The sequence below is a fragment of the Melanerpes formicivorus genome, unplaced genomic scaffold (genome assembly GCF_026170545.1).
Source record: "Melanerpes formicivorus ecotype bairdi unplaced genomic scaffold, bMelFor1.0.p_v2 SCAF_34, whole genome shotgun sequence".
In the NCBI taxonomy this organism is placed as follows: Eukaryota; Metazoa; Chordata; class Aves; order Piciformes; family Picidae; genus Melanerpes; species Melanerpes formicivorus.
The window spans coordinates 3,733,671-3,760,130 of NW_027142386.1; the positions used below are offsets into that span (position 1 = coordinate 3,733,671).

The 26,460-nt window shown below is 57.7% G+C and overlaps 3 protein-coding genes across 3 annotated transcripts in view; 2 read left to right on the plus strand and 1 right to left on the minus strand.

Annotated features, from left to right (window-relative positions):
- Window positions 1-4,283, minus strand: part of CDS2 (CDP-diacylglycerol synthase 2) — a 32,371-nt gene extending 28,088 nt beyond the window's left edge. Inside the window, exon 1 of the mRNA XM_068156499.1 lies at window positions 4,171-4,283. Within this exon, the coding sequence (XP_068012600.1) occupies window positions 4,171-4,233 (63 nt within the window). The 5' untranslated portion in view covers window positions 4,234-4,283. The remainder of the gene's footprint in view (window positions 1-4,170) is intronic.
- Window positions 4,284-6,055: 1,772 nt separating this feature from the next.
- Window positions 6,056-10,664, plus strand: PCNA (proliferating cell nuclear antigen). Its single transcript, XM_068156458.1, has 6 exons — window positions 6,056-6,338; window positions 6,864-6,961; window positions 7,823-7,890; window positions 8,715-8,909; window positions 9,870-9,993; window positions 10,108-10,664. Exons 1-6 carry the CDS (start codon window positions 6,118-6,120, stop codon window positions 10,188-10,190), a joined length of 789 nt encoding a protein of 262 aa, XP_068012559.1. The 5' UTR covers window positions 6,056-6,117; the 3' UTR covers window positions 10,191-10,664.
- Window positions 10,665-12,655: 1,991 nt separating this feature from the next.
- On the plus strand, window positions 12,656-21,217 carry TMEM230 (transmembrane protein 230). Its single transcript, XM_068156460.1, has 4 exons — window positions 12,656-12,797; window positions 15,659-15,786; window positions 17,290-17,412; window positions 20,035-21,217. Exons 2-4 carry the CDS (start codon window positions 15,688-15,690, stop codon window positions 20,173-20,175), a joined length of 363 nt encoding a protein of 120 aa, XP_068012561.1. The 5' UTR covers window positions 12,656-12,797; window positions 15,659-15,687; the 3' UTR covers window positions 20,176-21,217.
- The last annotated feature ends 5,243 nt before the right edge of the window (window positions 21,218-26,460 follow it).

The window sequence follows — 26,460 nt, forward strand, 5'->3', positions numbered from 1 at the left end:
AGTTTGTCACCACCTGACACCCCCAAGGCCTTCTCCTCAAGGCTGCTCTGGAGCCACTCCTCACCCAGCCTGGATCTGTGCTTGGAATTGTCCTGATCCAGCTGCAGGAACTTTACACTTGGCCTTGCTGAGCTTCCTGAGGCTGACCTGGGCCCAGCTCTTAGTGCTCCACTGACCAGCGCCTAAGCCCTTTGGGCTACCAAAGTGGACACCAAGCAGCACCAGGGCAAGTTTCCCTGTCTCCTCCCTGGGCAGATCAGAGGGAGTTCACTGCTCATGGTCACCAGATGTTGCCTTGTCCCCTTTGAGACCTGGCTGTGTTGCACAAGAGTTTAAACACCAATCAGTTTCCAAACATCCTGGCACTCCAGGCTCAGCTGGGGCAGCCCAGTTGCAGCTCTGAGCTCTGCCCTGTGCCAGCAGGGAGGAGAAGATCAAAGCTGTGATGTTGTGCAAGGGCTGGAGGACCACGAAGTGTAAGCAGCCTCGTGCTGTCCATTACCCAAACAGCCAAGTGGGGACAAAAACTTCCCAGCTCTAATCTCCAAACCAGTCTTGATGTTTACACCTCCCTTCAGCTCTTCCCTTGCAACATGCTGAGAGCTCTCTGCAGAAGAGTGGGAGCTGGGGTGGCTGAGGCTCTAGAAGAGGAGGCTGAGGGGAGACCTTCTGGCTCTCTACAACTGCCTGAAAGGAGGTTGGAGGCAGGTGGGGTTGGGCTCTTCTCTCTAGCCTCAGGTGATGGAAGGAGAGGAAATATCCTGAAGTTGTGCCAGGGGAGGGTTAGGTTGGGGATGAGACAAAATTTCTTTGCTGCAAGAATGGTCAGGCACTAGAAGAAGCAGCCCAGGATGGTGGTGGAGTCCCCAGCCCTGGAGGTGTTCCAGAACCCTGTGGCCATGGCACCTGGGGTCATGGTTTGGTGGCCACGGTGGGGTTGCTGGTTGGACTGGATGATCTCAGAGGGTTCTTCCAACCCTCACAATTCTATGATTCCATGACACCAGGGGTTCTGGAGCCCACAGAAAGCACTGCCAGATCCCTTTTTTGGCCAAGCTCCCTGAATGACAAAGCAGAAATGGGACTCCCCCATCTTGACCCTGATGCCCGCAGCCAACACAGCCAGCAGGCTACCACCGCCGCCAACCAGGCCCTGCAGAAGCAGTCCTGCTGCCCTGGCTTCATCCTGCTGTTATTTCCCAGGCTCTGCCAGGCATTTCCCAAGCACTGAAAACACAATGTCTGGATCTCAAGGGAGGAAAGAATCATCTGCTGCTGAGAAGTGCTGCCAGGGCAGGCAGGACGCTGCTGGGATTCGCTGATGGCAGATTCCTGTTACCAGGTAACCTCCTCCCGGGCTTGAGAGGAGCACTTTGGGGAAACTCTCTGCTCTCTATTTCTCAGAGCCACACAGCACCTCAGAGGAGCTGTTCTCCACTGCTTGGAAACATCTTCTGGGTTGCTTGGTAGGGGCTCTTGCAATTCATTTGAGCAGCTTTAGGCTCTTCCAGCACACCACAAACCTTCCACAAGCCTTCCCTCTCTCTAGTAAAGCCACTTCAAGTCATTGACTCAAAGGGAAGTATTAGAGGAGGCCTTCAGCAGGCTCAATCTGTGCAAAAAGCACCTGGAGGTAACAGGATTGCACTCAAAATAGAGGCCCTTCTGACCTTCTTTAGGAATGCATCACAAGCAGCTAAAGCAAGATCACAGCTTGGCCCAGGGAGTGTGTTTGCTCCCTGGTTAAGCAGCACTGGGTCCTTCCAGGCTGCTGAGGGACATCTTCCAACTCCCACAGAAGTTCTGGAATAGCAAAGTCCCTGAAGGTTTTCCTGCTGCAAAGTAAATTCCAACTGAGACAAAGGTTCTCCAGAGGCTGAGAGCTTTGCCCTTTGCATCCCCAGGAGAGAAGGGGAGCCCTCTTACCACGGGATGGGAAACAGCTCCATGAAGGAGGGCACAACCTTCACACCTGCATCAAGGCAACCCTTGGCAGTTGTGGGGAATTCAACTGGGATGGAAAGGACCTTCCAAGGGCATCTTGTCCAACCCCCCTGCACTCAGCAGGGACACCTCCAACTGGAGCAGGCTGCCCAGGGACACAGCAAGGCTGATCTTGAATGTCTGCAGGGCTGGAGCCTCAAGCACCTCCCTGGGCAGCCTGGCCCAGTGTCTCCCCAGCCTCACGGTGCAGAACTTCCTCCTGATGTGCAACCTCACTCTGCCCTGCTCCAGTTTCAAACCCTTGCCTCTCATCCCACCCCCACAGGCCCTTCTGAGCAGTCCCTCCCCAGCCTGCCTGTAGGTCCTCTGCAGATATTGCAATGCAGCTCTGAGGTCTCCCTGGAGCCTTCTCCAGGCTCAACAGCCCCCACTCGCCCAGCCTGTCCCTGTAGGGGAGGTGCTCCAGTCCTTGGTGGCCTCCTGGATCCTCTCCAGCAGGTCAATGTTCTTCTTGTGTTGGGGGCCCCATAACTTGACACAGTCCTAATATCCCTCCCCAGCTCTTCTGCATTCTCCTTTAGGCACTGGAAGGTTGCTCTAAGGTCTCCCTGGAGCCTTCTCTTCTCCAGGCTCAACAGCCACAACTCTCCCAGCCTGTTCCACAGCAGAGGTTCTCCAGCATCTGATCATCTTTGTGGCCTCCTCTGGACCCTTTCCAGCAGTTCCAGGATCTTTTTTTGCTGGGGGCCCCATAGCTGGACACCACACTGCAGGTGAGGTCTCCCCAGAGCAGAGCAGAGGGTAGGATCCCCTCCCTTGTCCTGCTGCCTGCACTGCTTTTGATGCAGCCCAGGCTGGGATTTGTATTCTCATGGTAATGATTGGAGTGGATGATCTCAGAGGTGTTTTCCAGCCTGAATGACGCTGTCATTCCCAGCACTGTCAGCACTTTCTGTCCCAGATCCCTCTCTAATCACAGCAGAACAATAAGGCTTCCTCCAACCTGGCTGCAGCGCTCTGAGCAGGTGTTACACTGCCATTCAAAGCAGCAGGGGTTGTGCCATTTAAATGGCAAAGGACACTCTGCCTGATGACTTCACCCTTCTCCAAGCCCTTCCTCCTGCACTAACAGAGGAAACATCACAGTGGTCATGCAATTGAAGACTCAGAATCGTTAAGGCTGGAAAACACCTCCAAGATTAAGTCCAACTCTCAGACCATCACCACGGCCACCAAACCATGGCCCCAAGTGCTATGGCCACAGGGTTCTGGAACACCTCCAGGGCTGGGGACTCCACCACCTCCCTGGGCAGCCTGGGACAATCCCTGACCACTCCTGCAGCAAAGAAACTTTTCCTCATCTCCAACCCAAACCTCCCCCGGCACAATTTTAGGCCATTTCCTCTCCTTCTATCACTTGTTACTTGAGAGATGCCCACAATGATGGGTCACTCCCCAGATACGAGCATTAAACACCAACTCGGGGAGGAACCACTTCTCCCTCCAGTTTTTTTCCCCCCCTCCATCTGTAGCCCTGCAAATATTATCCATAAAGTTTTCCTCGGTCTGCTCCTTCCCCTCGGTCCTTCCCTCTTTGGGGAGTGCAGGAATGCAGATGACAAGGGTGACAACACAACTGCCAAGCTCGGGGCATGCAGTCGGGACAGGGTTTGGACATAAGGAGATGTCACAGGAGCACCGAGGCAGGTTTTATCCTCACGGCTCTTGAACGGAACCGTTCAACCTCATTTAACCCCCAGTGACCGCCCCGGGCCCCGCCGCAGGGAGGGGCAGCGACTAAAGGATGGCTTCAGCGACCCCAAACTCTTCTCTACAGGTTCTGTAAGCCCACCTGGGGTACCCCCAGAAGCGCTTTGCTCCCGCATCCCCGCGCTCCCGCACGCCGGCATGCGGGACCGGCCGCGCAGCCCCCGCCAGGAACTGCCCCCCGCGCCGAGACCTGCTCCTCCGCGGCCGGCTGGGGGCTGTCGGGAGGCTGCGGATAGAAACCAAGCGACAACCCCGGCAGCGCTGCGAGAGCGCGGGCAGAGGCGCACGGCTCGGGGCAGCCCGGGGGTCGCAGCCCCGGGGACAGGATGAGGCGGCGGTCCCCCCGCGGTCAGCAGGCCGCGCAGCCAGCCGCCGCCGCAGGCCCCGCACGCCGCCGCCGATCCCCGCCGCCCCGCTCGGCGGCCGGCCCGCTCCGCTCCCCGGCCCGCTCCTCACCTTCTCCTCGGGCTCCCGCGCCCCGCCGGGCTCCCGGCCGAGCCGCTGCCGCAGCTCGCTCATGCCGGCCCCGTGCCCGCCGCCGCTCCGGCCGCGCCGCCGCTTCTGCGCTACACACCGCCGCCGCCGCTAGGGGGAGGCAGAGGGCAAAGGGAGGCCGCTGTCCAATCGGCGGCGCGGAACGGGCGCGGGGGCGGGGTTAGCGCCACGCTGGTCCCGCCCAGGTGTACCCGGATGTGCGCCCGGCCGCGCCATGAGGGGTGGGCGCCGGTGCGCTGCAGTGTGCGGGGGGCGCAACGGCCCGAGCGCGGGGGCAGGTCTGGGGGCGCTGGGAAAGCCGTGATGAGTTTGTTGCGGAGAGGAGATTGTCGGTGGTTTTCACTCAGGCCTGGAGTTCCTCTCGGGAACTGGTGTCTGAGAGACGTCATGAGCTGAGATGTTGTCACCCGTGACGTGCTCGCAGGGAACTCGCTCAGCAAGGGGGCGTGGGATGACTGAGCGGGATGGAGAACTGGCCAGAGGGGACAGCTCAGGCGCTTGTGATCAGACAAAGTCTAACTGGGGGCCTGCTCGTGGTGTTCCTCGGAGGTTAAGACTGAGTTCACTGTTGTTCAAAACCTTCATTAATGACCCGAGTGAGGGGATACAGGGAATCCTCAGGCACTATGCTGATGGGACCAGCCTGGGAGGAGTGGCTGGCACACACCACCCCCTCAGGCTGTGCTGCCGTTACTGAGACTCTGGCCAGGATGCAGAGCTGGGAGAGAGGAACCTCGTGAAGTGCAACCAAGGCAAGGGCAGGGTCCTGGCCCTGGAGAGGAACAACCTCCTGCAGCAGGACAAAAGAATGGGTACTTGCTGGGAAGCAGCTCCGAGGAGGAGCTGGGAGTGTTGGGGCACAAGTTACCCAGGAGCCAGCAGCGTGCCCTGGTTGACAAGAGGTCCCAGTGCTGTCCCTGGGGGGGATGAACAAGAGTGGTCAGCAGGTCAAGGGAGGTTTTCCTCCCCCTCAACTCTGCCCTAGTGAGGCCTCAGCTGCTGTCCTGGGTCCAGTTCTGGGCTCCCCAGTTGCAGAGGGACAGAGAAGTGCTGGAGAGAGTCCAGGGCAGGCTGGGAAGCTGCTGAGGGGCCTGGAGCAGCTCTGGCAGCAGCAAAGGCTGAGAGCCCTGGGGCTGAGAGCCTGCAGAAGAGCAGCCCCAGAGGGGAGCTGAGCAATGCTCAGCAAGAGCTAAAGGAGCTGTGGGGGGCAAGAGGCTGGGGCCAGACTCTGCTGAGTGGTGCCCAGGGCCAGGCCAAGGGGCAATGGGCACAAAGTGGCAGCCAGGAGGAGAAAGTTGTTTGTTGTGAGGGTGCTGGAGGCCTGGAGCAGGCTGCCCAGAGAGGTTGTGGAGTCTCCTGGTGTGGAAAGCTTCCAACCCCTTCTGGCCATTGTGATCCTGCTGTGGTTGCCCTGCTGGAGCAGGGGGGTTGGACTCGATGATCGCCAGAGGCCATTTCCAACCCCCGTCATGCTGGAATCCTGTGACAGACGCGCCGAGCTGAACCTACGAAGGGGCCGTGCGGTGCCGGCGGGGGTAGGACAGCAGAGACCTGCCATGCCCGGGCCCATCGCAGTACCCACTGTCCCCTATCCGGTCTGGAGCCCGCCGGCCATCGCCGTGACACGGAACCGCGCCACAGTGGGGCTGTAAGCTGCATGGTGATTTGCTCCCGCCGAGCGAAGGGGCGGGACTAAGCGCAAGAGCTCCGCTGTGATTGGCAGGAGCATGGGGGGCGTCTGTCATGGATATGTTTCACGGAGGGAGAGGAGGGCCGCTGGCGATTGGCTGTGGCGCGGCGGTGGGCGGGGCAGAGAAGGCTATAAGTAGGGTGGTTTGGCGGGCCCCGGCTGTTGGTGGCTGGTTCTCTTTCTTGCGTTGCTGTGTGTGGGTCGCTGCTGCTGCCAGGATGTTCGAGGCGCGGCTGGTGCAGGGCTCGGTGCTCAAGCGGGTGTTGGAGGCCCTTAAGGACCTCATCACCGAGGCCTGCTGGGACCTGGGCTCGGGTGGCATCAGCCTGCAGAGCATGGACTCCTCGCACGTCTCTCTTGTGCAGCTCACGCTGCGCTCCGAGGGCTTCGACACCTACCGCTGCGATCGCAACATCGCCATGGGCGTCAACCTCTCCAGGTGAGGCCGGTAGCGGCGGGACCCCTCCGAGCGCTGGGACGGGGCTGGATTAGCGGGCCCGGGCCTGAACCGCTGAGGCGAGCGGGCCCCGCCGGGCCCTGGGGATGCGATTTCGCGAGGGGAAGATGTGGGGCGAGGGTCCGCCTTTGCCCTCACCGTGCTCGGGAGGCATCGGGGGCCGTTCGCAGCCTTCCTGGGCCCTCCCCCCATTTTCCTTAGCGCTCTCGCGCCGTTTTTCGCGGCGCGCGCGGGGGACGTCGGCGGCGTGACGTCACCGCCGGCGCCGCGCGCGGGACTGGCCGTGGCGGGAAAGGGAGCGGGGCGGGGGGGGGGCGCCGAGCGCTGCCCGCCATGGCGGGGCCCGGCCCCAGCCCTCCTCCCGCCGCCTCGGGGCGGCGATGTGACGGCGAAACGCGTCCGGCAGCTGCGGCTGAGGACGCTGCTGCCGCCCGCCAGCCCTCTCGGCGCACTGTGGCAGGCATGGGCGCTGGCCGCCCTGAGGCTAACCTGCCCTTTTCCCGCCAGCATGTCCAAAATCCTGAAGTGCGCTGGAAACGAAGACATCATCACTCTGCGAGCCGAAGACAACGCAGATACGTTGGCTCTAGTGTTTGAAGCACCAAGTGAGTGTCAGATTTGGGAACCACTTTCCAGCCCTGATGGTTTTAGGTAGATCTCACAAACCGCTTCTCCCGTTGCTGTGGGAGAAGGGAATGACTCCAAAGGCTTCAGGAAGGGGAAGGGGTGCCTGGTACCTGAACTCCTGAAACAGTCTGGAGCACAAGAGGACATGGACCTGTTGGAGTGAGTCCACAGCAGGCCACAAAAATGATCCAAGGGCTGTAACCCCTCTGCTGTGAGGCCAGGCTGAGGGACTTGGGGCTCTGGGGAGACCTTCTGGTGGCCTTTCACTACTTAAAGGGGACCATCAGAAGGCTAGGGATGGACTTTTGAGCAGGGCCTGTTGTGACAGGATGGGGGGGATGGTTTGAAACTGATAAGAGGGAGGTTCAGGCTGGAGAGAAGGGAGAAATGTTTGACACTGAGGGTGGGGAGAGCCTGGCCCAGGCTGCCCAGAGAGGTGAGAGCTGCCCTACCCCTGGCACCATTGCAGGGCAGGTTGGCTGGGGCTGTGAGCAATTTCCTCTGCTTGGGGATGTCCCTGCTGACTGCAGGGGGGGTGGACTGGAGGAGCTTTGAAGGTCTCTTGAACCCAAACCAGTCTGGGATTCTGTATCACCTTAGCCAACTGCACCAATGCTTTCTTTAGACCACGGATGGATGTTGGTGGTGGTGTTTGATGTGCTCTTACAGCCTACAAAAGCCTGCAGAGGCTTATGACTCTCAACATGGATTTTACTGTCATGGAATCATGGAGTGGATTGGGTTAGAAGGGAGCTCCAAAGGCTTGTGTTCACTGGGGGAGAAGAAACCCTTCAGTTCAGAGTACTGACATCTTTGAAACCCTTGGTTTGTTTCTTCAGATCAGGAAAAGGTTTCTGATTATGAAATGAAGCTGATGGATCTTGATGTGGAGCAGCTTGGAATTCCAGTAAGTAGTGGCTCAGAGGACTGATGATGCTCTCTCTAAGTGGCTGTTTCCCCTTGTTCACAACAGGCTTAGAGTTGGAACATGTAGCATTGGTGAGACCTCCCCTGCAGTGCTGTGATCAGCTCTGGAGCCCTCAATGCAGGAAGGGCAGGGACCTGCTGGAGTGGGTCCAGATGAGTGCCACAGAAATGATCAGGGGGTTGGGACACCTCTGCTACAGAACAGGCTGAGGGAGCTGGGGGTCTTCAGCCTGAAGAGAAGGCTCCAGGGAAACCTAAATATGACCTTGCAGTACCTGGGGGAGGCTGCAAGAGGCATGGAGAGAGGCTGTTTGCAAAGGCCTGCAGGGATAGGGTGAGAGGCAATGGCTTCAAGCTAGAGCAGAGCAGATTCAGGTTGGATGTTAGGGCCATGCTCTGCACCACTGGAGTACTGGAATGGTTGTCCAGGGAGGTGGTTGAGGCCCTGTCCCTGGGGGTGTTTAAGACCAGGCTGGATGAGGCTCTGGGCAGCCTGATGTAGTGTGGGGTGTCCCTGGCCATGGCAGGGGGGTTGGAACTAGATGATCCTTGTGGTCCCTTCCAACCCTGAATGACACTATGATACTATGGAACAGGTTGAGGCCCCAGCCCTGGAGATACTGAAGGTGAGGCTCCACAGGGCCCTGAGCAACCTGATCTAGTGGAGGATGTCCCTGCTGAGGGCAGGGGGTTGGGCTGGAGGAGCTTGGGACCGTTCTGTGGTTGTAAGGAGCAGAGCAAGAGAGGTGCAGTGAGTGCAGGAGGCCTGTGGGCAGAGGCTGAGTGGTGTGCCCTCCCTGGCAGGAGCAGGAGTACAGCTGTGTGGTGAAGATGCCCTCGGCGGAGTTCGCGCGCATCTGCCGCGACCTCAGCCACATCGGGGACGCCGTCGTCATCTCCTGCGCCAAGGATGGGGTCAAGTTCTCGGCCAACGGGGAGCTGGGCAACGGCAACATCAAGCTCTCACAGACCAGCAACGTGGACAAAGAGGAGGAAGCTGTAAGTGAAATGCCCACAGGCTCTGAGGTGTCTGCAGGGGTTTGTTTCTCCGCCCTGCTGGGGACTAGAGCTGGGAGTGTGGACGAGGGGAGGGAGGGAGCCTCAGTCAGCTGGCAGGTGGCACTGAGTTGGGTGGCAGTGTTGGACTGCTGGAGGGTCAGAGGCTCTGCAGAGGGACCTGGGCAGGCTGCATGGAGGGGCCAAGGCCAGTAGGATGAGGTTTGAGAAGGCCAAGTCCTGGGTCCTGCCCTTGGCTCACAACCACCCCAGGAAGGCTTCAGCCTGGGGGCAGAGTGGCTGGAAACTGCCTGGGGGAAAAGAACCTGGAGGTTGGTTGACACCAGCAGTGTGCCCAGGTGGCCCAGAAGGCCTCCAGCATCCTGGCTTGTATCAGCAATGGTGTGGCCAGCAGGACCAGGGCAGGGATTGTCTTCCTGTCCTGGGCACTGGTGAGGCCACACCTCAAATCCTGGGCTGAGTTTTGCGCTTCTCAGTCCAAGGAGGACATTGAGGGCTGGGGCAGGTCCAGAGAAGGGCAGAAAGGATAGGGAAGGGTCTGGGGAACAGTGCTGGGGAGGAGCAGCTGGGGGTGTTGAGCCTGGAGAAGAAGCTGCCTGGGGAGGTGGTTGAATGCCCACTCCTGGAGGTGTTTCAAAGCCAGAGATGTGGTGCTGAGGGCCGTGGGTTACCCCCAGGCTTGGAAGAGTTAGGGAATGGTTGGACTGGATCTGAAAGGTCCTTTCCAGCCAAAACTGTTGTAGGATTGGACTGTGGGTTTCTCTGGTGTGTGGATCAGGATCAACAAATCACTGCCAGCTTTAGGCCTTTGCCCTTGGGGCCTGCAGGCAGTGCTCAGCAGAACAGTGAGGAGTGTCCCTGGCTGCCTGTGCTGGGGATGACTCAGCTGTTGGAAGGAGCTTTCAGCCTTGGCTGCCCCTTAACCTGGCTGCTGGTTTTCAGGTCACAATAGAGATGAATGAGCCAGTCCAGCTGACCTTTGCTCTGAGGTACCTGAACTTCTTCACCAAAGCCACCCCCCTGTCACCCACAGTAACACTCAGCATGTCTGCAGATGTCCCTCTGGGTGAGTAGAAGCAGCTCTGGCAGAACCTGGCACCTTGGAGCTGCCTTGCAAACACCCTTGGCTGAGCACCTCCTCTGCAGACCCCTCCCAATGCTCTGTTCCCTCTCTTTCCAGTGGTGGAGTACAAGATTGCTGACATGGGACACTTGAAGTACTACCTGGCTCCAAAGATTGAAGACCAACAAGAAGGCTCTTAATGAACTGGAGGAGGACTGAGGGGGAGGTCTGGTCAGCTCCTGTTGGAGAAGGAAGTGGTGGTGGCAGCAAGTCCAGTGCCTGGCAGCAGCATCTTCCCAGCACTGCTAGGCCTGCTCTGTAGATAGCTTTGTAAATACTTTGCCACTCACTCTTTCCCTGTACTGCTGCCACTGGAAACAGGAAATTCTCTTGTGGTTTGGGGTGGGTTTGTTGGGGTTGGGTGTTTTTTTTTGGTAGTTATCCTCTCTTAGATGCTGTCTGGAGGTGGAATAGCTTAACTCCTTTCAACCTGCCTTAGAGAAGGGAATGCCACATTCACCTCGAGGTGAGGTTCACCTGTAGCTGTCTAGGGGCTGCTGTTCAGTTCTGCTGCCAGTCTGTATCACCTGGCTCCATCTCTCTGTTCCTGAGGCTGAGAATTCTGACTGAGACTTGGAAAGTGGGAATAAAAAAAGAATGCAGTTTGGGTTTTATTCTGGTGCAGTGTGGCTGGGTGTGGCCTGCTCTGGGGGGGCCTGGAGCTGTTGGAGCTGGTCCAGAGGAGCCCAAGAAGATGATCAGAGGGCTGGAGAACCTCCCCTGTGGGGACAGGCTGGGAGAGGTGGGGCTGTTCAGCCTGGAGAAGAGAAGGCTCCAGGGAGACCTCCAAGCAGCTTTCCAAGGGGCTCCAGGAGAGCTGGGGAAAGACTTTCAACAAGGGCTGGGAGTGCCAGGATGAGGAACAATGGCTTTGAGCTGGGAGAGGGGAGACTCAGACTGGAGATGAAATTCTTGACAGTGAGGGTGGGGAGAGACTGGAACAGGTTGCCCAGGGAGGTGGTGGCTGCCTCCTCCCTGGAGGTGTTCAAGGCCAGGCTGGATGAGGCCTTGAGCAAGCTGGGCTGGTGGGAGGTGTCCCTGCCCCTGGCAGGGGGTAAGAACTAGATGAGCTTTGAGCTCCCTTCCAACCCATCCTATGGGTCTCTGATTTCCTGGTCTGTCATGCCAGGAGTCTTGAACAAACCCCAACCAGTTCAGCTTGGTTGCTCAGTGCTCTCAGGCAAGCAGAACTTGCAGGCTCTCACGAGCTGTGGCCTTTGCTGATCTATTTTAGCAGGCTGTGAACTGCCCGGGGATGCACAAACTGCCCTGAAACGCCTGGGGAGCCCAAGGGGTGCAGCAGAAGAGGTTCAGAAGGTGGCAGTGCTGGTTAGGAAACCAGTTCTGCAGTGTCACAATGAGCTGGCTGCCATGGGACAGGCACTGGTCCCTGCTCAGAGCTGTGCAGAGGCTTCCCTTGCACCCCTGCCCCGGTTCCCTTGCACCCCTGCCCCAGTTCCCTTGCACCCCTGCCCCAGTTCCTTCGTTGCTATCAGTGCTGATTTATTGGAGATCATCTGGACAGCCACTGTGCAGGAGGATCCCTGCATGGTCTTCAGCTCCTGTATTGGGCTTGTCTCCAAAGAAGGGTAACAGATGTGGTGAAGTGTCTGGAGAACAGGGCTGGGGAGCAGCTGAAGGACCCTGGAGGTGTTCAGCCTGGAGAAAAGAAGGCTGAGAGGAGACCACCTGGCTCTGCAACTCCCTGAAAGGAGGCTGGAGTCAGGTGGGGGTTGGTGTCCTCTCCCAAGGAACCAGTGTTGGGACTAGAGGAGCTCTGAGGTCCCCTCCAACCTAGGCCATTCTGTGTTCCTGTGATAAGGAGGAATCAGCCTCAAGGTGCCCCAGAGGAGGTTTAGGTTGGACGTGAGGGACAATTTCTTCCCCAAAAGGGTTCTCAAGGCCTGGCCCAGGCTGCCCAAGGCAGTGGTGAAGTCCCCATTCCTGGAGAGGTTGCAGAGAAACAAAGCCAATACCCACCCACCCACAACCAACCAAACAAAAGCCCCCACACAAAGAGGAAAAAATCCCCCAACTCCAACCAAGCAAAGCCCCCAGACACAAGAAAACCCTTGAAAAAGTCAGAAGGAGCAGCTGGGGAGGCTCAGCAAATGCTCTCTTTCTCCTTCTGGGAGAGAAGCAGCTGTTGGAGTACATCTATTTACATTTCCCTCCCAAGGAGGAAAGAAAGGAGCAAGGGGGCAGGAAGAAGGAAGGCTTCTTTGCAGCTCAAGGAGCTCAAGTCTCTCAATGTCCTTCTTAAACCGGGGAGCCCAGAACTGGAGGTGAGGTTCGCAGGGCAGCGATGTGCAGCTCCATCAAGTGCTAGGCCACCTCCGGTGGGTCTGGCTGAGCAGGACATGGTCTGTGCCAGCCTGCCCAAGGCCACCAACTCCAGCTGCGAGCCTGGGGGCTGGCAGGAACCCCGCAAGGGCCGAGCCCAGACGAACAGAGCCCAGACGAGCCGAGCAGGGCCGAAAAGCCCAGCCGAACAGGGCCGAGCCCAGCCGAGCTGAGCCGGCGCAGGACCGAGCAGAGCCGAGCCGAGCCGAGCCGAGCCGGGCCGAGCAGAGCCGATCCCAGCCCAGCCGAGCCGAGCAGAGCCGAGCCCAGCCGAGCCGGCGCCGAGCCAGCGGCGCTGCCGTAACCTGGAAGGGAAGCGCTGGGAGCCATCAACTTCCTGCGCCGCAGCGCGGAAGGGAAGTGGCGGCCGAGGGATGGCTCTGTCCGGCAGCACCTAGCGGGAGGTAACCCTGCGGGGAGGGGGTTGTGGCTGGCTGGAGGCCGTGCCAGGGGGGTCTGCGGGCAGCAGCGTGCGGGGGGAGGTTTCCCAGGCGCGTCGGGGCGGGAGCGGTGCGGCTGGTGCCGGAGGTCTGAGCTCCGCAGCGCGGGGGAAGGGCCGGCTGCCTTCCTCCCCTGGTGCCGGCTGGGGGGTAGAGAAGGCTACCGCGGTGGTTTCGGGGGTGAGAGCCACGCTGGCCTTTGCTGAGCGCTCCCGCGGTGCCCCTGCCCCGGGCAGGGCAGGTCCTGGCTGCGCTCAGAGCCTCCCCTCAGTGCCTCCCTTTGGAAAACTCGAAATTATCAGAGAGATTCGGCTTGTGTTTGCCTCTCGGAGCTCGGCACGGAGCTCCCGAACTGCTGCAGAGCAGAGGGAGTGAAGCCTGGTGGGCGCCGAGCCTTGAAGCCGAGCCCTGAGTGGTTTGGTTCAGCTTTGTCCTTCCCAGCTGCTCCCTGGTTGCTCCCGGGGAGGGCAGAGCGGTTGGGCTGGGGGCTGGAAGTGATTCCTAGGGAGGCAGCAGGAACGGCCTGGGACAGTCGGTGTGAGCCTGGGGTAGGTGAGAGGGGAATGAGGCAGTCATAAACCAGGCAGCTGTCAGATCTGCTTTTTGGCTTCTTCCCCTCCTGCACATCCACCCCCCCAGGGTGTGCTGGAGGCTTGGAGAGGGCTCTTGGAGGATTTTGAGCCAAGAAAGGTGAGGATCATAGAATGGCTCAGGCTGGAAGGGACCTCAGAGATCATCCACTCCAACTCCTTACAATAGGCAGGGACAGCTCCCAGCCAGACTCAGCTGCTCAAGGTCTCATCCAGCCTGCCCTTGAACACCCCCAGGTAGGAGGCAGCCACAGCCTCCCTGGGCAGCCTGGGACAGGCTCTCACCACCTCACACTGAAGAGCTTCTTCCTCAGCTCCACTCTAACCCTGCTCTGCCTCACCTTCAAACCATTGCCCCTTGGCCTGGCTCCAGACCCCCTCAGCAAAAGTCTCTCTGCAGCCTTCCTGCAGGATCCCTTCAGCTCCTGGCAGGCAGCTCTGAGGTCCCCCTGGAGCCTTCTCCTCTGCAGGCTGCACAGCCCCAGCTCCCTCAGCCTGTGCTCACAGCAGAGCTGCTCCAGCCCTTGGAGCATCTTTGTGGCCTCCTCTGGCCTCACTCCACAGCTCTGTGTCCTTCTCCTGCTGGGGACCCCAGAGCTGGAGGCAGGATTGGAGGTGAGGTCTGAGCAGAGGCAGGGGGAGGTGTGACCCCCTGTAGCTAGGTGGCATTTCCAGCCACAGAAGTGTTTTGTCTGTACTTGGTTTTTGCTACAGAAACAGAATGTTCAGGGCATAGGTTCAGCTAAGGGGGTTGAAATCAGAGGGAGTTTGGAGCTTTTATTAAAGAAGTTAAATTTCCTGTGGGAGGAACAACTCTGATGGCAGGAGAGTGTGCCAGCAACTGGCAGGAGACAGCACAGGAGTTCAGTTCTGGTGGAGACTGAGTGCCAGGTGCTTCTCCATCACCTCCCTGGGCAGCCTGGGACAGTGCCTGAGAACCCCTTCAGGGAAGAAATTGTTCCTCATGTCCAATCTGAACCTCCCCTGGGGCAACTTGAGGCTATTCCCTCTTGCCCTGTCCCTTGTAAGAGACCAACCCCCACCTGGCTCCAACCTCCTGTTGCAGAAGGTGATGAGATCTTCCCTTAGCAGCCTCCTCTGAAGACTAAACCACTCCACTTCCCTAAAGAGCTGGGCTCCAAGGTGCAGCTCCGAGCAGGCTCTGTCCCTGTGCCCAGGACTGTCACTGCTGGCAGCCAAACCTCTGGGTTGGGCTTCCTGTCTTGGTGGCAGCTGCAGGGCAAGGTTCTGCTGTAACTAAATAAAGCTGTGGCCTGGAGCTGCCTCCCTCACAACCAGACAGCCGTGCCCCATGTGCTGCTCTTTGGGTTACCTCATCCCTCCAGCCCCTGCTGAGTCATGGCTGGAGCTGGCTGGCTCTGAGGGCTCCCTCCCAGCCCACTGCCCCAGGAGGGGTTTTTGTCAGATGGATCTCTTGCAAAACCCCCTGAGGGCTGAACAGCCTCTTTGTTCCTTCCTGCTCTGGGGTTGTTTGTCAGAGGCCATCTTCAGACATAGCTGCAGCTCAGGCATCTCCCAGAGGAGCTGTGGAGGCTCCAAGCCTGGAAGTGTTGAAATCCAGGTTAGAGGAGGCCTGGAGCAGCCTGGGCTAGTGGGAGGTGTCCCTGCCCATGGCAGGGGGGTGGAAGTGGATGATCTTTAGAGTCCCTTCCAACCCAAACCCTTCTTAGATTCATAGAATGGTTTAGTTTGGAAGGGACCTCAGAGATTATCTCATTCCACAGCCCCTGCCATGGGCAGGGACACCTCCCACCAGCCCAGGTTGGTGAAATACTGGAGGGGTGGTGAGACACTGGGACAGGCTGCCCAGGGGGGTGGTTGAGGCTCCATCCCTGCAGACACTCCAGATCAGTCTGGATGTGTCCCTGGGCAGGCTGAGACAGCTGGAGGTGTCCCTGCTGAGTGCAGAGGGTTGGAGAAGATGCCCTTGGAGGGTCCCTTCCAAGCTGCTGCAGTCTGTGACTCTGTGACCCCCAGCAGCCTCTGTGGCAGCCATGTCCACGCTGCAGTTGTTTCTGGGCCCAAACTCCTCAGCCCTGCAGTGCTTGAGGCTAAAATACAAAGCTTTGGGTGAAAAGATCTCACTGATGAAGAAACAAAGCTGTACAGGCTGGGGTGGGGGGAGGAGGGAAAGCTTTGGTTTCTTTCCAGCTTGCTCCATGTCCCTCTGACCCAGTGTGCTGTGGGGTTCTTGCTGCTCTCTCTGCCTCCCAGGTCTGAGCTGCTGCCCAGGCGTCCCTGGCATGATGCCGTCCCGTACCAACCTCTCTGCTGGGATCCCCAGCAGCAAAGTCAAGTACTCCAAGCTCTCCAGCACTGATGATGGCTACATTGACCTGCAGGTAAAGCACAGAATGGGCTGGTCCAAAGCTCACCCAGTCCAGCCCCCCTGCAGTCAGCAGGGACATCCTCCACTAGATCAGGTTGCCCAGAGCCCTGTTGAGCCTCACCTTGAATCTCTTCAGGGACAGAGCCTCAACCACCTCCCTGGGCAGCCTGTTCCAGTAGCCTCATGGGGCAGAACTTGTTCCTAGCAATAGAAGTTGTGGGGAGGGAAACCTTTGTGCTGCTGCTCTGACTGGGCCCTGTCATTAAAAGCTGCTACAGCTTCCCTGCTTTGTTGTTCCTCTCCAGCAGGGCAGCCCCAGCTCAGAGGTGCAGGCCTAGCTGCCAGCCACCACTTCAGCCTCTCTCCTCCAGAGAGCCCCAGAGAGCTGAACTGGAAGCAGGTTGCTCCTTTCCTGTGGTCAGGTGCACGCCTTTGGAGGGAGGTGAAACTCAGAGCAGACCTGGAGGTGCTGGCTGTGAGCCTTGGCTCAGTGAGGCCTCCATGGGCAGCATCCCTCACAGAATAGGTTGGGAGGGACCCTAAAGCTCATCCAGTTCCAACCCCTTGCCGTGGGCAGTGACACCTCCCACCAGCCCAGCTTGCTCAAAGCCTCATCCAGCCTGACCTTGAACACCTCCAGGGAGGAGACAGCCACAGCCTCCCTGGGCAACCTGTTCCAGGCTCTCCCCACTCTCAGTGTAAAGAATTTCTTCCTCATCTCCACTCTCAATCTGCCCTCTCCCAGCTCAAAGCATTGCCCCTTGTCCTGACACTCTCAGCCCTTGTCAAAAGTCCTGCCCTAGCTCTCCTGGAGCCCCTTCAGGCAGTGGAGGGCTGCTCTAAGCTCTCCCTGGAGGCCCTTCAGGTCGTGGAGGGCTGCTCTGAGCTCTCCCTGGAGCCCCTTCAGATAGTGGAGGGCTGCTCTGAGCTCTCCCTGGAGCCCCTTCAGGTAGTGGAAGGCTGCTCTGAGCTCTCCCTGGAGCCCCTTCAGGTAGTGGAAGGCTGCTCTGAGCTCTCCCTGGAGCCCCTTCAGGCAGTGGAGGGCTGCTCTGGGCTCTCCCTGGAGCCCCTTCAGGCAGTGGAAGGCTGCTCTGAGCTCTCCCTGGAGCCCCTTCAGGCAGTGGAAGGCTGCTCTGAGCTCTCTCTGGAGCCCCTTCAGGCAGTGGAAGGCTGCTCTGAGCTCTCCCTGGAGCCCCTTCAGGCAGTGGAGGGCTGCTCTGAGCTCTCCCTGGAGCCCCTTCAGGCAGTGGAGGGCTGCTCTGGGCTCTCCCTGGAGCCCCTTCAGGCAGTGGAGGGCTGCTCTGAGCTCTCCCTGGAGCCCCTTCAGGCAGTGGAGGGCTGCTCTGGGCTCTCCCTGGAGCCTTCCCTTCAGAAGGGCCCTTGCAGAGCCCTGTAGGCCTGCCTGACTTTGTGCCTTTTCCTCTCTGCTAGCCGTGGGAATGTGCCTGTGCCATGGTGGGAAGAGAGCTGCCCTGAGCTTAGCTGTCTAACATGTGGGGTTGTTTTTCCCATGCAGTTCAAGAAGAGCCCTCCAAAGATCCCCTACAAGGCCATTGCCCTGGCTGTTGTGCTCTTCATGATCGGGACCTTCCTCATCATCATCGGTGCCCTGCTGCTGGCAGGATACATTAGCAAAGGTGTAAGTGCTCTGACTCCACTTCTGCTAAGGGCTCTGCATTCCTCACCCATTCCTCAAAGCCTGCTGACAGCTGCCAGGTTCAGGGGACAAACTCAGAGCCAAAGGCCTGTGGGAAAATTGTGACCCCCCCCTCCTGCTCACTGCTGCTGCTGGCAGCTCTTCCTCTGCCAGCAGAGCTCTCTGATGTCTGCAATGAGAGAGTCTGGGGCAGGTTCATGGCTGGCTTGGAGACCTGCCAGGGAGGGCTGAGTGTCTCTGTCCTCCCTGGGGTATGGTTTCATTTGATGCAGTGTCCCTGCAGAGGTCAGCTTGCTGTCCTGGAAAAAGTTCATGCTGGGATCATCACTCTTCTGGTGGTGATCAGAGCCTGGCTCAGGTTGGAAGGGACCTCAGAGATCATCTCCAACCTCCCTGCTGTGGGCAGGGACATCTCTCAACTCAGTTTGGCTGCTCAAGGCCTCATCCAACCTGGCCTTGAACACCCCCAGGCAGGAGGCAGCCACAGCCTCCCTGGGCAGCCTGGGCCAGAGTCTCACAACCCTCACATGGAAGAACTTCTTCCTTAGCTCCAGTCTGACCCTGCTCTGCCTCAGCTTCAAACCATTCCCCTTTGGCCTGGCTCTAGACCCCCTCAGGGACAGTCTCTCAGTCCTGGAGGATGCCTTCAGGTCCTGGCAGGCAGCTCTGAGGTCCCCCTGGAGCCCTCTCTGCTGCAGGTATCACCTGGTACTTGTGCAGGAGATGCCAGAGTGCTGCCTAGGACACAGCAGCACTTACCTCTCTCTTTCTGCTCCACTGGCAGCAGGTCTGATGTTTGTGGTTGACTTGCTGCTCCTCCATGGCACACTTCCCCTTTTCCCTTGTGCCATGTGGAGCTGGTTTCTGGTTGGCTGCTGCTGCTCACCGTGGTGGAAACAGCAGCAGGTTGGCTCTGTGGGAGCAGCCTGGGCACAGGCAGAGGAGCTCCCCCAGCCAAGCAGGCAGTGCCCAGCCTGGGGCTGCCAGGGTTATTCTGTGCTGAGTGTAAGGAGCAGCCACCCCCCTCCTGTCCAAAGGAGAAGTTCTGCTGAGGGTTTCCTGTAGCCAGGAGGAGGTGCTGGGGAGAGGACTTAAAGCTCAGCCTGGAGACATTTCTGATCCCAGATCAATTCCTGTGTGTTGTCAGCTGGCTCTTAGGGATTCAGAATGGGTTGAGAGGAGGCCTCCCTGGGCAGTCTGTTCACAGAGTCACAGAATGCTGAAGGTTGGGAAGCAGCTTTTAAGATCATTGACTCCAGCTGTAACCCACATCCCATGACCACTGAACCATACCCTGGAGCACCACAGTACAGCTTGTCAAACACCTCCAGGGATGGGGACTCCACCACCTCCCTGGGCAGCCTGTTCCAACTCCTCACCACTTGCTCAGTGAAGAAATTTTCCCTCATGCCCAACCTAAAGCTCCCCTGGCACAGCTCAGCTCATTTCCTCTTGCCCTGTCACTGACCCCTCCTCACTCCAACCTTCTTCCATGTAGCTGTAGAGAGCAGTGAGGTCTTCCTTCAGCCTCCTCTTCTCTAGACTAAACAGCCCCAGCACCCTCAGCTGCTCCTTGTTTGACACCCTCCAAACCTTTCCCCAGCCTCTTTGCTCTTCTTTGGACACCCTCCAGCCCCTCCATGTCTTTCCTACCCTGTGGTGCCCAGAACTGGATCCAGCACTCAAACTGTGGCCTCACCAGTGCTGAGTCCAGGAGTGCCATCACTGCCCTGCTCCTGCTGCTCACAGTGTTCTTGAGCCAGGCCAGGCTACTATTGGCCTTCATGGCCACCTGAGCACACTGCAGGCTCATCACAACATCACAGAACATTAGAGGTTGGAAGGGACCTCCAGAGATCATCCAGTCCAACCCCCCTGCCAGAGCAGGGTCACCCAGGGGAGTCTGCACAGGAATGCATCCAGGTGGGTCTTGAAAGTCTTTAGAGAAGGAGACTCCACAACCTCTCTGGGCAGCCTGCTCCAGGCCTCTGTCACCCTCACACCAAAGAAGTTTCTCCTTATGTTGAGCTGCAGCCTTCTCTGTTCAAGTTTGTGTCCATTGGTCCTTGGCTTATTCCTGTGCACCATCCAAAAGAGATTGCCCCCCTCCACTTGACACCCACCTCTCAGATACTGGTAGACTTTGATCAGAGCCCTCTCAGCCTTCTCTTCTCCAGACCAAACAGCCCCAGGGCTCTCAGTCTCTCTCCATAGGGGAGATGCTCAAGTCCCCTAAGCACCCTCGTGGCTCTCTGTTGGACTCTCTCCCTCAGGTCTCTGTCTCTCTTGACCTGGGGAGCCCAGAACTGGAGCCCAAAGCTGCTGTCAACCAGCACTCCCAGATGCTTTCCCCTAGTTCCAGTGTCTCACCATAGAATCACAGAATGGGTTGGAAGGGACCTCCAAAGCTCATCCAGACACCTCCACCAGATCAGGCTGCCCGGAGCCTGCTGAGCCTCACCTTGAATCTCTCCAGGGCCGGAGCCTCGGCCAGCTCCCTGGGCAACCTGTTCCAAGTGATGCTGAAGAGCTGAGGCTGGACTTCAAGGAAAGAGCTCCCCAGAGCCATGTCTCTCACTGCAGCCTCCTGTCTCTCCTCCACAGGGCTCAGACCGTGCCATCCCCGTGCTCATCATCGGCATCCTGGTGTTCCTGCCGGGCTTCTACCACCTGCGCATTGCCTACTACGCCTCCAAGGGCTACCGCGGCTACTCCTACGACGACATCCCCGACTTTGATGACTGAACCCTGGCATTAGTGATGTAATTGGCTGGGTGGTAAGAGCTGTTAGTCACCCTGCCTAGGCCAGAGGGGACCTGTACCATTGTAGGTGAAGTTTCTCAGTCACAGGACCAGGTTTGAGGTGTTGCAGGCTTTTCGCTCGGGGGCTTGAATCTGGAACCCAGCAAAGGGCAGCGTGGAGGGGGAAGGAGTTGGGGGTTGGTTGTGGTTTTCCTCTTCTGGTTCCATAATGCTTGTGTGAAGTTCTTCTTGGGCAAGACAATTGTAAGCAGTTAGCCCCAAATAAGCTGAAGCAAAGCAGCACAGAGACCTCTTCCCTACCTGTTGGTGGAGCTGAGGTTCGGTCTGGGTGAGGTTGTTGTTATTGTTGGCGTCACCTTTGCAGACCACAGCTCAGCTCTCCTTCTGCTCCATGTCACAAATGCTTCTGAGCTCCTTGTCCTCTGCTTCTCTGGACCAACACAAGTCAGCTGCCTGCAAGAGGAAGGGGAAAACTGCACTTGCATGAGACTTCCACCTCGTGCATTGGCACAGCTCCTCAGGCCAGGCTGACCAAGACATTCCCTCAGCAAACCAGCCCCTGGAGGCCTCCTCCCATGCCACTGACTGTGGGCAACATCTACTGATGCTTCAAAAGGGCTGGTGTTGGATTTTGCTTCTTGATGTAAAGGACCCAAGTGGAAATAGGGAGAAAAATTGGAATCTGGACCAGGACTTGAGTGTCCAAATACCAAATCTCTTGGCTTTGGCCAGTGTGGAGGCCCTTGAATTCCAGCTGCCCTTTTGGCCCTGCCTGTGCAGAGCTCCCCAGCCCAGCAGAGAGGAGCTCTCTGTGTGGTTGGTACTGAACAAATCCTGTTGTTGTTGTTGTTGTTTAGCTGACTTCAGGCAGGAAAGACAGATTGGTGCCTCTGCCTCATGTGAAGTAAGATCTGTCCCTCTCCTGAAGCAGGAATGAACTCAGTGTCCTGGAGCACAAGGATGTGATAAGCAGTGATGCAAGCAGCTGTATTTAATACAAATAAACTTCACTCTATTCTATGTACAGAGCTGAGCTTTGTCCTTCACACACTTCCAGATCTTGGTGTGCACTGGAAAAGTCCTCAGGGCACACAGATGAAGGCTTTAGCTGAACCTGCTGCTTCCAGTCACTGATGTAGACCCCAATCAGCATCAAGCTTTGCCGAGCCAGCAGCTTTGCACAGCTCCATCTGCTCTCCAGGACCCCTGGCTGGCTTTGGGGCAGGGCTGGGGAGCTGGGATTACCCTCCCCAGTGCCCTGGGTGCCCCTGAGGCAGGTCAGGATTTGCTTTTAGAACCTCAGACAAGGTCTTTATTAAATGTACAGAGACCTCAGCCTGCTGATGGCTCTGGTTCAGGCTCCAGAGGTCCTTCTGTTGTGTGATGGTGACAGGAGCAGTGTCTGTCTGATTATGGCTCTCAGGCTGCTGCTGTGCTACTGATCCTTCAGACTCATGGAATGGTTTGGGTTGGAAGGGATCTTAAAGCTCATCCAGTTCCAACCCCCTGCTATGGGCAGGGACACCTCCCACCAGCCCAGCTTGCTCAAGGCCTCATCCAGCCTGGCCTTGAACACCTCCAGGGAGGAGGCAGCCACAGCCTCCCTGGGCAACCTGCTCCAGTGTTTGCCCACCCTCACTGCAAAGAATTTCTTCCTCATATCCATTCTCAGTCTCCCCTCTCCCACCTCAAAGCCACTGTCCCTCATCCTGGCACTCCTGGGTCTCCTGGAGCCCCTGCAGGTACTGGAAGGCTGCTCTAAGGTGTCCCTGGAGTCTTCTCCAGCCTGAACAGCCCCAACTCTCCCAGCCTGTCCCCACAGGGGAGGTTCTCCAGCCTCTGATCATCTTCATGGCCTCCTCTGGACCCTCTCCAGCAGCTCCAGGTCCTTCTTGTGCTGGGGGCCCCAGAGCTGGAGGCAGTGCTGCAGGTGGGGTCCTGGGCTGCTCTTGCTGCTTGGATGCAGCCCTGCAGCTGTTGCAGTCACTGCTGTGAGTGCAGGGCAGGTCTGTGGAGCTGCTGAGGTGAGCACAGTGCTGGATGCAGGCCTTGCTCTGCCAGTACTCCTAAAACTGCCTTTCTTCCTCTTCCAGTGTTCTTGCTCAAACCCAAAGCCTGAGCCAAGATCTTTTTTCAACCTCCTTCTCTTCCCTCATTTGACTGAATTGCTTTGTGAGTGCCCTGGTGCTGCACTCTGAGCAGCAGCTGAGTGAATGCAGGATCTCCCTTCCCATCTCTGAAGGTGAGCATGATGCACATTGTCTCCTGCTCTGCTGTGTCACCCCAGCCCTCACGTCCCTGCCGGCCCCACGGCAGCTCTGCTCCCCAGATGCTGTCAGGTTCTGCCCTTGGCAGCAGCTGGGATGTGTCAATTAGAGCTGGGCCTGGCCAGGAGCGAGGCTGCTGACGCAGAACCATGAATCAGCCTCTATCAGGGGATAAGAACAGGCATTTGTTTGGTTTGAGGGAAAGGGGAGGGAAGTTTAGATGGAGAAGGGAAAGAGGGAGGCAGAAGATGCTTTCAAGTGGGGCTGGTGAGATGCAGAAGGGAAAGAGGGAGGCAGAAGATGCTTTCAAGTGGGGCTGGTGAGATGGAGAAGGAAAAGAGGGAGGCAGAAGATGCTTTCAAGTGGGGCTGGTGAGATGCAGAAGGGAAAGAGGGAGGCAGAAGATGCTTTCAAGTGGGGCTGGTGAGATGCAGAAGGGAAAGAGGGAGGCAGAAGATGCTTTCAAGTGGGGCTGGTGAGATGGAGAAGGGAAAGAGGGAGGCAGAAGATGCTTTCAAGTGGGGCTGGTGAGATGGAGAAGGGAAAGAGGGAGGCAGAAGATGCTTTCAAGTGGGGCTGGTGAGATGGAGAAGGGAAAGAGGGAGGCAGAAGATGCTTTCAAGTGGGGCTGGTGAGATGCAGAAGGGAAAGAGGGAGGCAGAAGATGCTTTCAAGTGGGGCTGGTGAGATGGAGAAGGGAAAGAGGGAGGCAGAAGATGCTTTCAAGTGGGGCTGGTGAGATGGAGAAGGGAAAGAGGGAGGCAGAAGATGCTTTCAAGTGGGGCTGGTGAGATGCAGAAGGGAAAGAGGGAGGCAGAAGATGCTTTCAAGTGGGGCTGGTGAGATGGAGAAGGGAAAGAGGGAGGCAGAAGATGCTTTCAAGTGGGGCTGGTGAGATGGAGAAGGGAAAGAGGGAGGCAGAAGATGCTTTCAAGTGGGGCTGGTGAGATGCAGAAGGAAAAGAGTGAGGCAGAAGATGCTTTCAAGTGGGGCTGGTGAGATGCAGAAGGCTGGGGAGCCTGAGCTGACTGGGAAGGGTAAATAAATGGGGCAGGAGAAGGCCATGGAGCAAAGGGGAGAAAGTGATTGCTCTTGGCTAGAGAGAAGCAGAGTCCTCAGGCAGCAGAGGGCACAAGTGACAGTCCCTGCCCCAGGGCTCACTGGGCTGTGTCAGGCATGGCCACAGGGAAACCTCTCTGCAGGGATTGGGTCACATGTAGTGTGGAAAAATAGGACACTTCTGGGCTCCCACAGCCTCCCTGGGCAGCCTGTGCCAGTGTCTCCTCACCCTCACTGGGAAGAATTCCTTCCTCATCTCCAGTCTAAATCTGCCCTTCTCAAGCTTCAATCCATTCCCTCTCACCCTGTCACTCCCAGCCCTTGTCTAAAGTCCCTTCCTGGCTTTCTTGTAGGCCCTTTGCAGGTATTGAAAGGCTGCTCTAAGGTCTCCCTGGGGGCTTCCTACCTCCAGGCTGCATCTCAGAGAGCTTTGGTTTGCCTCTGCCAGCTCAGGGAAGTCAGCACTCCTGCCTGCATTTGCTGCCTTCTCTACCTGGTGAAATGCTCTTTGCCTTTTGATGGAGCCCTGCATCCAGCCCAGCCAGGACGTGGTGCTCAGGGCAGCTGCCAGGCTGTGTGCTGCACTCCCTGTGCACATCCACAGGGTTTCCTTTCTCCTCCCTCCTCTCACCAGCAGCTGGAGGCTTTCAGGAATGTTGGATTTAACTAAAAATAGTCCAGACAGTTCAGTAGGGCCACGACAGATTCCTCCCTCCCAGGAGAATTGGCTTTGTTCTGAAGTGGAGCCAAGGGTCAAGGAGGACACAAAACTTCCTGGGAAAACACAAAACTCCTTGGGAAAAAAAAAAACAGCTCCATTGTGGATTAGAAATGATTGTTTCCAAATGAGTTTGTTGACTCTCTGCTCCTCCAGGCTCAGGCAGGCAGAGCTTTGTGCTGGGTAGGTACTTCTCACAGATTCACAGAATGAAGCAGGTTGAAAGGGACCCTCCAAGGGCACCTTGTCCAAGCCCCCTGCACTCAGCAGGGACAGCTCCAGCTAGATCAGACTGCCCAAGGACACAACAAGGCTGATCTTGGATGTCTGCAGGGATGGAGCCTCCACCACCTCCCTGGGCAGCCTGTCCCAGTGTCTCCCCAGCCTCACTGTGCAGAGCTTCCTCCTGATGGCCAACCTAACTCTGCCCTGCTCCAGTTCCAAACCCTTGCCTCTCATCCTATCCCCACAGCCCCTTCTGAGCAGTCCCTCCCCAGCCTGCCTCTAGGACCCCTTCAACTATTAAAATGCAGCTCTAAGGTCTCCCTGGAGCCTTCTCCAGGCTGAACAGCCACAGCTCTCCCAGCCTGTCCCCATAGCAGAGGTTCTCCAGCTTCTGATCATCTTGGTGGTCTCTGGACCCTCTCCAGCAGCTCCAGGTCTCTCTTGTGTTTGGGGTCCCACAGCTGGACAACCTGCAGGTGAGGTCTCACAGAGCAGAGGGGCAGGATCCTGTCTCTCCAGCACTGGCCATGCTGCTTTGGATGCAGCCCAGGCTGCCCTTGGCCTTCTGTGCTGCCAGTGCCCATTGCTGGCTCCTATCAGCTTCTCCCCCACCAGCACCTCCAAGTCCTCCTCTGCAGGGCTGCTCTCAATCTCATCACCTCCAGCCTGGACTGATACCAAGGCCCTTACTGACCCCTCAAGGCCTTTCCTCCTGTCCTCTCACCCATGTCTAGGAAGGTGTTAAGAAACTTCTGTGAGTCAGCCCTGAGGCAGTGTTTAGGAGGTCTCTTTCCTGGCCTGCACAGACAGGGCTCAGGAAGCAAACATTTCCTTCCTCTGCACTGCCCTGATGTTGGATGCTGAGCCATCCTGCTGACCTCCATCTCTGGAGGTCTTGCAGGTTGTGTCTCTGCCAGGAAGCCGACCCAATGAGCTCCATCCAGAGCTTTTCCAGCTCTACTGCAGCTACAGAAAGGGACAGAACTGTCCTGAATCTTCTTGGAGGGGACTCTTCCTGCTCCTGTGAGACAGCAGTTTGGGTCCTATGGAGGAATCATTGATTCAGCCTGGGCTGTTAAAACATCCTCTAATTCATTTGATTTTGAAATGCTTCCTTGGGCTGAAGTGGGAGCTGCTCTTAAGTCTGTGGAGGATTATCTGCCTGCTGCTCTCCCCTGCCTGCAACCCTTCCTATAAGCTGTGGCTGCAAATCCTGCTGCTAACCTGTCAGGAGAGGCTTTCACCCTCCCTTGGCCTGGTGCACATGGCCCTGCTGATGGGAATCCCTCCCCAGGCAGCTCTGCTGGGGTCTTTGCTCAGCTTCTTGAAGGGGAGGAAAGGCAGAAGAGGAATGGGGTCATACTGGCAGCTCCAGGAGGCTGCAAGCCTTAAGGAGGGGCTGTGAGAAGTTGATGGAACATGAGAGGTTTGCAAATACAGCCCAGCCCCTGCCTCTGAGCTGCTCCCTGTGCTGTTACCAGGGCAAATAATTCCTCTGCCTCCTGCTGAGCTGTCAGGATGCAGCATTTCCCCCCACACCCCATCCCCAAGCTGGCTGGCATTGGTCAAGCTGTGTTGCCACTGGGTTTAACTGTGGTGGCCCAGCTGCCAGGGCAGGGTTTGCTCATGCAAGAGCATCAGCTCCTGAACAAAGGACACAGTTCAGCAAAGGAAAGGTCAGGTGGATCCAGAGAGGATCCTGAAAGGAAGCTGAGAACTCATGCCAGCAGGGATTGTTTCTGTTTCTTAAACCATCAGTTCTTAGTTCTTACTCTTACACAATCTTACTGATTGTCTCCCCATCATCAGGGGCACATGGAACTGCTGGAGCAAGTCCAGAGGAAGCCACAAAGATGCTCCAAGGGCTGGAGCAGCTCTGCTGTGAGCACAGGCTGAGGGAGCTGGGGCTGTGCAGCCTGCAGAGGAGAAGGCTCCAGGAGGACCTCAGAGCTGCCTGCCAGGAGCTGAAGGGATCCTGCAGGAAGGCTGCAGAGAGAC

Coding starts and splice junctions, on each gene's coding strand:
- TMEM230 (XM_068156460.1), top strand. CDS start 15,688: ATGATGCCGTCCCGTACCAACCTCTCTGCTGGGATCCCCAGCAGCAAA. Junction 15,787..17,289: donor ATGGCTACATTGACCTGCAG/GTAAAGCACAGA, acceptor TTTCCCATGCAG/TTCAAGAAGAGCCCTCCAAA. Junction 17,413..20,034: donor CAGGATACATTAGCAAAGGT/GTAAGTGCTCTG, acceptor TCTCCTCCACAG/GGCTCAGACCGTGCCATCCC.
- PCNA (XM_068156458.1), top strand. CDS start 6,118: ATGTTCGAGGCGCGGCTGGTGCAGGGCTCGGTGCTCAAGCGGGTGTTG. Junction 6,339..6,863: donor ATGGGCGTCAACCTCTCCAG/GTGAGGCCGGTA, acceptor TTTTCCCGCCAG/CATGTCCAAAATCCTGAAGT. Junction 9,994..10,107: donor GTCTGCAGATGTCCCTCTGG/GTGAGTAGAAGC, acceptor CTCTCTTTCCAG/TGGTGGAGTACAAGATTGCT.